Source organism: Impatiens glandulifera, unplaced genomic scaffold (assembly GCF_907164915.1).
Source record: "Impatiens glandulifera unplaced genomic scaffold, dImpGla2.1, whole genome shotgun sequence".
NCBI classification, from domain to species: domain Eukaryota; kingdom Viridiplantae; phylum Streptophyta; class Magnoliopsida; order Ericales; family Balsaminaceae; genus Impatiens; species Impatiens glandulifera.
In genome coordinates this window covers 23,187-33,091 of record NW_025919668.1, presented here as the reverse complement: position 1 = coordinate 33,091, position 9,905 = coordinate 23,187, and the positions used below count along the sequence as shown (strand labels likewise).

At 30.4% G+C, this 9,905-nt stretch overlaps 1 protein-coding gene across 1 annotated transcript; it reads left to right on the top strand.

Moving 5' to 3' along the window:
- The first annotated feature begins 6,029 nt into the window (after positions 1-6,029).
- On the top strand, positions 6,030-7,160 carry LOC124918331 (protein farnesyltransferase/geranylgeranyltransferase type-1 subunit alpha-like). Its single transcript, XM_047458513.1, has one exon. It carries the CDS (start codon positions 6,057-6,059, stop codon positions 7,158-7,160), a length of 1,104 nt encoding a protein of 367 aa, XP_047314469.1. The 5' UTR covers positions 6,030-6,056.
- Positions 7,161-9,905: the final 2,745 nt, after the last annotated feature.

Here is a 9,905-nt window from a genome sequence, read left to right as displayed (position 1 = left end):
TAAAATCATGGTTACACCCTATAAATGATGAAGGAGTTGTTCATTATCCAGAAGCGCCTTTCACTTTGACATCTGAAAATAAAAAACGTCTTTATAACTTCTTGAAAGATCTCAAGTTGCCTGATGGTTTTTGCTCAAATATCGGCGGTTGTGTAAATTTGGAAGAGAAAAAGATTTCGGGATTAAAGAGTCATGATTGTCACATTTTATTGGAATATCTTATTCCTTTAGCAACTTGTGGATTACTTCCAGATAATGTGTATGATGCGTTAGTAAATCTGTCTCGTTTATTTTGGTTGTTGTGCTTCATAGAGTTAATTCAAGAGGACCTCGAACAATTGTACACGGATATTACATTGACACTTTGCAAATTTGAAATGATTTTTCCGCCGTCAATCTTCGACATCATGATGCATCTCCCGGTTCACTTGTCATTTGAGGCTTTGCTTGGAGGACCTGTTCAGTATCGATGGATGTATCCGTTTGAACATTACATGGGTACAATGAAAAGATATTTGCGGAATAATAACCACCCCGAAGCCTCTATAAGCGAGAGCTATCTTGTTAATGAGAGTATTAGTTTATGTGCCAGGTATATGGAGGAAGAAGAGCAAGAAAATGCACAACCTGAAATCTCGGGCATTTTAATATTTGCATCGTTGGAAGACCTATCTAACGGAAAAATATACAACTTGGATTATATCGATCGAGTGACAACTCATTCTTACATTTTGAAAAATTGTCCCGAAGCAGAACCTTTTTACATGTAAGATTCTATGTTGCTGTTACTAATTAGCATTAAAGAGTGTTCTATTTAATATTCGATCTATTTGCAGAGATTATATGCAGTATTGCAATAACAACGAGTCTAGTGGAGAAACGTTTGCCACCTATTTCAAGCATCGAGTGAGTAAATTATAAACCATATATTCTAACTCATTTTATTCATTTTAACAACTTCATTTCGGATACATATATAGGTCGCCCATTTAGCAGAATTTAACGGCATATCAAGAGACCTCAAGATCTTAGGAGAAGGTCCAAGTATGTACTCGTCTATGTATGTTTGGTGTAAAGTAAACGGATACAAATTCTGTACAGAAAAACACGACGAAGGTTTGACCACTCAAAATAGTGGGGTGGTTGTTGAGGGGTACAACGGGTCTGAAACTATGTCATACTACGGAGTTTTAACGGATATAATCAAAGTACAATATTTTTCTCAAAAACGAGTTGTTTTATTCAAGTGTAAGTGGTTTGATACACACTCGGGGGGAACTAGGAGTGAAAGTGGATAAATATGGCTTCGTAAGTGTAAATGTAAACCGAATTTTGAAAACCCAAAGTCAATACCCGTATATATTGGTGAGTCAAGAGAAACAAGTATTCTACGCCCCTGATATATCCGCCCGACCCGGTTGGAAGATTGTGACAAAAAAAACTGCGGTTTACAAACATATAGTTCAGATTAATTAATTATGTAGATTTATGTTTTTTACTTTATATTCGTTCTTATTACTACTTCATTTCAATTATTCGCTCATTTATTAATGGTATGCATTAAGAATGTCTGAAGGTCGTAAAGAAACTTGGAAGAGTATGAGGAAAACACCCAGCAAATTGTTAAAGCCATACCAGAACTTACTTGCCCAATCAGAGAACTTAAGGCTCCGAGGATCGTCTTCTAGAGACCAACCACCTATTGATGTGGTCCCGATAGCTACTGTTCCCCCAATAGACGAGGATGTTGAGGCTACGGAGCTCAAAGAGTTTATAGAGAGCACGTTTGATGATATGGTGGATGACGATGAGGCTGAAGACGAGGGTCTCGAGGAGCCTATCGAGCAGGATGACGAGGAGGAGCACGGTTCCACTCCCGACCCATCATCGACAGGTAACTCGTTTACAAATTAGTTATTTTTCAATTGATTCACATATCTAATTATGATTTTGATAATTTTGAAGAATCTTCTGCCCGCAAGAGACGGGGGAAGAACAAGAATATTGCGTTGTCTAAGAGGGTAGCGGGGACAAGGATTCTTCTTACGTTTAGAGAGAAGGATGGGAGGCCAGGCGGTATAGACGTGGGAAGAACACGGTGGTCTAGACATGTGGGGTCGATTATCCGGGACCCCGCAGCCGTCTCACACCGTCTTCTAAAGTGGAAGGCATTAAGTGCAGACCAATTGGATTCACTTTGGACTGCTATCAAGGTAATACTTATTACTTGATTATACATTACGTCATTAAATAATTATTTTTAACATTTGAATGTTATTTTTTTCAAGATCCGTTCGAAGCTACTAATGGTGATATTGAGTCTTTTCGAAAGACCGGATTGGGACACGCCAATCAGATATGGGATAGATGGCGGTCAGATTTGAACAAGGCATATATCCGCGTCCACAAAGGAGACGAGGCAGCGGTACTGACTAATCCTTCACCAGACTACGATCGAGATGATTGGGAGTTTGTGTGTCGCAACCATTTCTTCATAGAAAAATTTAAGGTACGGTTTCATAATTCAAATAAAAGTTGATATTAATTAATCTAACTTCATTTTTTATTTCAAATACAGAAAAACAGTCGTACAAATATGATTAACAGGAAGAAGCTAAAATTCCCACATCGTACGGGAAGTAGACCGTTTGCACAAATTGAAGAAGAGTTGGTAAATACATTATTTGTAATAACTTAATCTAAAGATTGTTATTAATTATATAAATCATTTATTTCAACAGGCGATTGAAATGGGACGGGCACCGTCTGTCATTGAAGTATTCAAGAGGACCCGTACCCCAAAACCAACAAAAGAAAACTCAACACCCGTCCCGGACGAACACGTGCAAGAGAAAATTGTAAGTTAATTGAATATGCCTAGTTTTTTATTATAGAAATGATACTTTATTTCAATTGTGCAGGTTGAGATGGAGGAGGTTGTTAGTAACGAACCTGGAATATCGGATTTTGAATTGACGGAGAGGGTGTTCGGACAACAAAAACACGGGGTAGTGTTCGGAATGGGATCAGGCGTCCGGCCCACACACTTTCGTGAGGATCGTCGAAGTGGAAACAGTTCATAGCGAAACAATGAGCGATTGTTAGAAGAGAATCAAATAATGAAGCTCAAGCTGGAGGAACTGGAGAAGAGGGATGAAGAAAGAATGCGCAAAATTGAAGAAATGTAAGCGGAAAAGGAAGAAATTGTGACAAGAATGGAGAGGGAGAAGTTAGAGATGAATGCAAGAATGGAGAGAATCGAATTGTTTATGAGACAACAACCACCTCCTCCCCCACAAGCTAATTCTAGTACGTTGTCATTGGTTTTTTCGATTTAAAACATGTTTTCATTAGAAGTTGTGTCAATTTGAATTTATAACAGATTGTTCGGATTATTAGTTTGGTTGCGAATTTTGTAATGATAATGATCATTTAATGTATGTGTCATTTCTTTTATTATTGATATATTGGTTTGGCTGAACAGGTTTTGGTTGCGAGGTTTTGGTTGCGAACAAAATAATCAGCACATTTTTAAAAATTTACGGGAAAAAACCGAAAGTAATATTGAAAACTCTCGGTTTTTCTTCAAATGGAAAAGCCGAGAGATATTAGAAAACTCTCGGTTTTCTCCATTTGAAGAAAAAACCGAGAGTTATTAGAAAACTCTCGGTTTTTCCACAAAGAGAAAAACCGAAAGTTTTCATATACCTCTCGGTTCTTCCATTTGAAGAAAAACCGAGAGTTTTCTAATAACTCTCGGTTTTCTTCAAATGGAGAAAACCGAGAGTTATTAGAAAACTTTCGGTTTTCTTCAAATGGAGAAAACCGAGAGTTATTAGAAAACTTTCGGTTTTCTTTAAATGTGGAAAAACCGAGAGTTTTCTAATAACTCTTGGTTTTCTTCAAATGGAGAAAAACCGAGAGTTATTTGTAAAACTCTCGGTTTTTCCACAAAGAGGAAAACCGAAAATTTTTCAATTACCTTTCGGTTTTACTCTAGGGTATCTAAACCAAAAACTCTATGATATCTCTCGGTAAATGCCCAATTATTTTTAACGAAAGAGTCAATACTGAGGGATGGCGAGAGTTACCAAAACCTTCGGTAATGTGTTTATACCGAAAGTTATAGGGTCAAAACCGAGAATAAAAACTCTCAGTTTTAACCCCTTTTTCACCGGTGTGAATTCCTTCATTCATATAATATATAATGTATTATACCAATTTGAAACATTAGGTCATTCCTAATTTTAATATTCAGATAAAATGTATTTAAATTAATCTCAGAATTTAAATAACTTTTTTAAAAAAAATATCAGTTTGGTATTTAAATTTTGATATTTATAACAATAATATAAATATAAATAAAAATAATAATTTTTTTAATAATAAAAAAAATAATAATTACAGTAAAATAATAATAATAAATTATAAAAGATTAAATATTTATAATAAAATAATATTAATAAATTAAAATAATAATTTTAATAAAATAATAATAACTATAATTAAAATAAGAAGAAGAACTGTATTAATACTAATACTAATAATGTTATCAATACTTTATATATTATCTAAAATTTCGTTATATAAAAAAATGCATATATTTACTTTAACTTGATTTAAGTATACATTGTTTTCGGTATATCTTAATTTCGGTATCGATATTATACATTTGATACCTAAAAATATATTAACTTAAAAAAAATCAATTCAAATAAGAATAAATCAAAAACCATACTTGCAACTTTCTTTTGATCAGGAACCTTGAACTTCATTTGTGCTTTATGTAATAAGCTAACAAATTCTTTTCCTTCGACAACTTTAAATGACACTTCATCGAGGATCACATACTTGGTCACTTTTATTTCACACATTTTTTTTGATAAAGTATGTGGAACCAAAGCACTTTCTTGCCCCCATCATCTCGTTCGTCAATATAGTTTGACTTTTATCACCTCTACAGACTCTACTTTTTTCATAAAGTGGACTAAACTTACACATTCTTAATAATTGCTTTTTCAACCCACTAGTACTTCTAAAAATGACTGGAATCTCAATTTGACAGTATTTGCATACCTCGATTGATTGTATTCTTCAATCAACCAACTTTCTTGTCTTCTTTTCACATTATTCCTTAAATATACTTTACTCTATTTAAGAGTTATTGAGAGTTTTAGTTTTGAAGTTAATCTTACTCTATTTTGAATCGTATTTTGTATTTGAGATTGACTTGATAAAATATTTTAATTTATTAGGTGTGTTTTGAAAAAAAATCAAATATTTTATAGTTAAATAAAATTAGTTTTATATTTTATAAAATAGAATGTAATGGTATATATTGAATTATATTATAATATAATTATATTTTAATTTGATTTTTAAAATAATTATGTAATTAAATAATTAATATTAAATTTATTTATTTTTCTTATAAGTATTATATAATATATATATTTTTAATTTATAAATATTATTTCGGTATTTCGGTATACCTCGATATACCAAAGTTCTGAAAATCTCGTACTTTTACCTTACCAATAATTTTGGTATCGGTATTATACATTACATTTTTTCAGTATACTAAAAATATCAGTATTTTCGATATATTACGGTACAGTATTTTTGATGTACATATAATTTCGATAATTATACCGTATGTTGAAAATTTATCAAGAATGTTATAATATAAAGATAATATATCGGTAAGATATTACGATAAATTGTGATAATATCAATATTATTTTATATTATTATATTAGTTTTCTTATAAGTATAATGTAATGTCTATATATTAGACATACTGGAACTCTAAATAATAATATTTAATATAAATTTTTTTTTCTTTATTTTAACATGGTATTAGAGCGAAAGTTTTGTGTTTGAGCTACCAAATTTTGTCTTTCGCCCCTCCTTTATAAGATTATACAAAATCGAAGGGATCTGTCACGAGATTGAACTCTTTTAGTAAAAGTAAACAATTTAGAACTTTATATCCCTTAGTTTCGATTCGGTTGTAAAGTAAGATCCTTCTCTATTATTTGTTTTAATCGGGGAGAATGGACTCCGACGAGGACAAGAGGATTCCGTTGAGTAAGAGGCCGGAATGGTCGGATGTGATTCCTGTACTGCAAGACGAAAGCTCAAATCCTGTCGGTTCAATCGCATATACGGAAGATTTTTTTGAAACAATGAACTACTTCAGGGCTGTTTACTTTGCTGACGAGCGTTCTCTGCGTGCTCTGCATCTCACTACCGAAGCCATCGACATGAATCCTGGAAATTACACTGTTTGGCAATTTAGGCGCAGAATACTGGATGAGCTCAACGCAGATTTATCAAGTGAACTATATTTTGTTGAACATGTTGCCATCTCTAACTCCAAGAATTATCAGATGTGGCATCACAGGCGATGGCTTGCGGAGAAACTGGGAAAACATGCCATAAAGAGGGAGCTTGCCTTCACCAAGAAGATTTTTGCTGAAGATGCTAAGAATTATCATGCATGGTCCCATAGGAAGTGGGTTCTTCAGACACTAGGTGGGTGGGAAGATGAACTTGCTTATTGCCAGCAGCTTCTTGAAGATGACATTTTTAATAATTCTGCTTGGAATCAGAGATATTTTGTGATCACAAGATCACCTCTTTTGAGAGGATTAGAGGCAATGAGGGAATCGGAAGTAAACTATACTATAAAAGCAATAATATCTAACCCTGAAAATGAAAGTCTATGGAGATACCTCACGGGGCTTTACAAGAACGATGCAAGATCATTAGCGAACAACCCTGCTGTGTCTTTGGTATGTCTGAAGATTCTGAATATGAGTAATAGTAATAGTAATAATAATAATAATAATACAAATCCAATATTTGCATTGAGCACTCTTTTGGATCTTCTCTGCCACGGATTCCAACCGAGCCAGGAATTCAAAGATGCAGTTGCTGCTTTGAATTCAGAGTCACCAAAAGTGGATTATGATTTGGGAAACATGATTTGTTCGACATTGGAACGTGTGGATCAAATGAGAGCCAGTTATTGGCAGTGGCGCAAAAACTTGCTCCCTTATATTAGTAACGGTTTTCTCATAAACATACCCTTAATTCGAATTTTTTTTAATAAAGACGCTAATATTTGTAACGGGTTTTCCTATGTCTGTTACTAAAGATTTTTATCAGTAACGGCTATATATAGCCGTTACTGATATATTTATAACAGTAACGGTTTATCTTAACCGTTACTGATAAAAATAATCAGTAAGAGCGTTCGAGCACCGTTACTAATCTTCGTTACGGAAACCTATTTTTCCACTAGTGACTTCTACTTAATGAAATGACTTATTATAATTGCATTTAGTTGAATTGTTTTTGTCCTCGACATGTGATATAAGATTCACATAATATCGGACTTAAAGTTTTGTTTTCAGCTACAAAATTTAGTTTTTATTATTTTAGTCATTAATGGAGAACTCTAATCATTATTATTATATTTTTTTAATAATATTATTTTTTCTTTCAAAATGTTATATATATCAGTATTATACTTTGATACTAAAAAATATATTAATTTAAAGAAAAAAAATCAATTTAAAAAACAAAAATATTTATTATAAAATAATTTGTTTTTTAAATCCAATATTTATAAAAACTAATCAATATTAAAAATTAAAATAAGTTAAAAAAATTAGAGCTAACAAGATATAATTATAGTTTTCAAGTAGACTAAAGTAGAGGCGAGATAGTAAAATTTAAAACCGTCATCAATTGTATTTGTATCTGCAAATTTGTTTTATAAATTGATAATACAAATATTGTTAGATAATAATAATAATAATAATAAATATTAGTTAATTACTTAATTAATAAAAAAAATAACTTTTCAATTTTTTCAATTTTCTTAAACAATTCAAGTTTATCATTTGTAAGATATTTTTATAAGTTGAATATTTCTCATTTTAGTCAATTATTTGTACACACTAATGTTTCCATCATTTTAAGACTCAAATTACTCCTAAAATTGTCCATTATCCTTTTATTCCACTAATGTTTCCATCATTTTAAGACTCAAATTACTCCTAAAATTGTCCATTATCCTTTTATTCAAGTTGAAAACAGACTCATTAAAATCGTTAAGGATGAGATTGCGAAAATATCCTTCACAATAATTGAAAGGATTTTTGATACCAAGTTTTACTTCATTTTCACCATTCGAAGAGATAGAAAAATTAGTTGAATCTTTTTTCAATCTAATTAGTACGGTAGATATTTCATATACTGAATAATATTTCAGTATAAATATATTTTGATATGATTTTCAAAAATTATATTTTTATAATTAAATTAATATCAAATATATTTATTCTCTTATTATATATTTTAATTTATAAATACTATTTTGATATTTCGGTCCATCTCGATATACCAAAATTTTAAAAATATCATAAATTTACCGTAGCAATAATTTCGATATCGGTAACATACCTTACCTTTTTTTGCATACTTTAAAAATCGATATTTTCGATATATTGCGGTTAGGAGTGGGTCGGTACGGTATACCTTAATATTTTATCCATACTTTATATCTTACCAAAAATTTCGGTATGCAAAAAATGCATACATTACCTTACATTAATTTCGGTATACCTTAATTTTGGTATATAAATTTTTTTTACATTCAACTTACCTTGATTTCGGTATACCTTAATTTTGGTACGGTATCGGTATTATACCTTTGATATCTAAAAAACATATTAACTTAAAAAAAATAATCTCATTGATAAGGTAAATATTGCATATATTGAATAATATTTTATTATAATTATATTTTGATATTATTCAAAAAAAAAATTATATTTCTATAATTAAATTAATATTAAGTATTATATATATATATATATTATATATATATATATATATTATATATAATTTAACTTATAAATATTATTTCGGTATATCTCGATATACCAAAATTTTAAAAATCTCACACATTTACCGTATCAATAATTTCGGTATCGGTATCATAACTTACCTTTTTTTCGGTATATCTTTAAAATCGATATTTTCAATTTTTTCACCCCTAATTGCGGTACAATATTTTCGATATAACTTTAATATCATAATTTTTTCCACACCCAAGTCATGCTAGCTTATTAATTTAAAAAACATTTGTTAAAATATATTATACTTTGTAAATAGTACATTTATTTATATAAGAAAATTAATATTATTTATAAGTTAATAAAAATTCTATACTTTATATATCTTTCTATAAAATTTTGAGAAATATATAAAATTTATTTTTATTTCTCTTAAAAATAACAAATATATATAATATAATAAAAAACTATAAGAATATAGTACCAATATGAATATTAAGTATGTGTAATATCTCATATTCAGCACCGATTTGGGTATCCGTTGGGATAAATAATTCGATTTGATTTTGATTTGGTTGGGATAAATAACCGATTAAGCTTTACTTAACTTCCTCTTCACCGTGACTTGGAACTGTGAAAAGGAAGATATAGCAGCTGAAGCAATGGGAGCCGCTTAAAGAGTCAGAAGAGCAATGTTCAGCAAGTCGACGCTCTTTAATCCAATAATGAACTACTTAGCAAATATGGCATCAAAGACATTGTTTGCGTCAAAGATATTGTTTGGGGGAGAAACTGAAAAAACATGTCAGAAATAGGGAGTTTGCCTTCACCAAGAATTGTTTTTTGAGTTTATTGAAGATTATAAATAAAATAATAATTAATATTAATTTGAATTAAAATTACAAAATTTAATGATTATTTATTGTATATATGAATAATAAATGTTTACATGATTTTCTTTTTTTATTTTGACTTTCTATTTTCTATTGGTTTTTAATTTTTTTTGATAAAATAATCAAGATTTGAGTTTTCAAA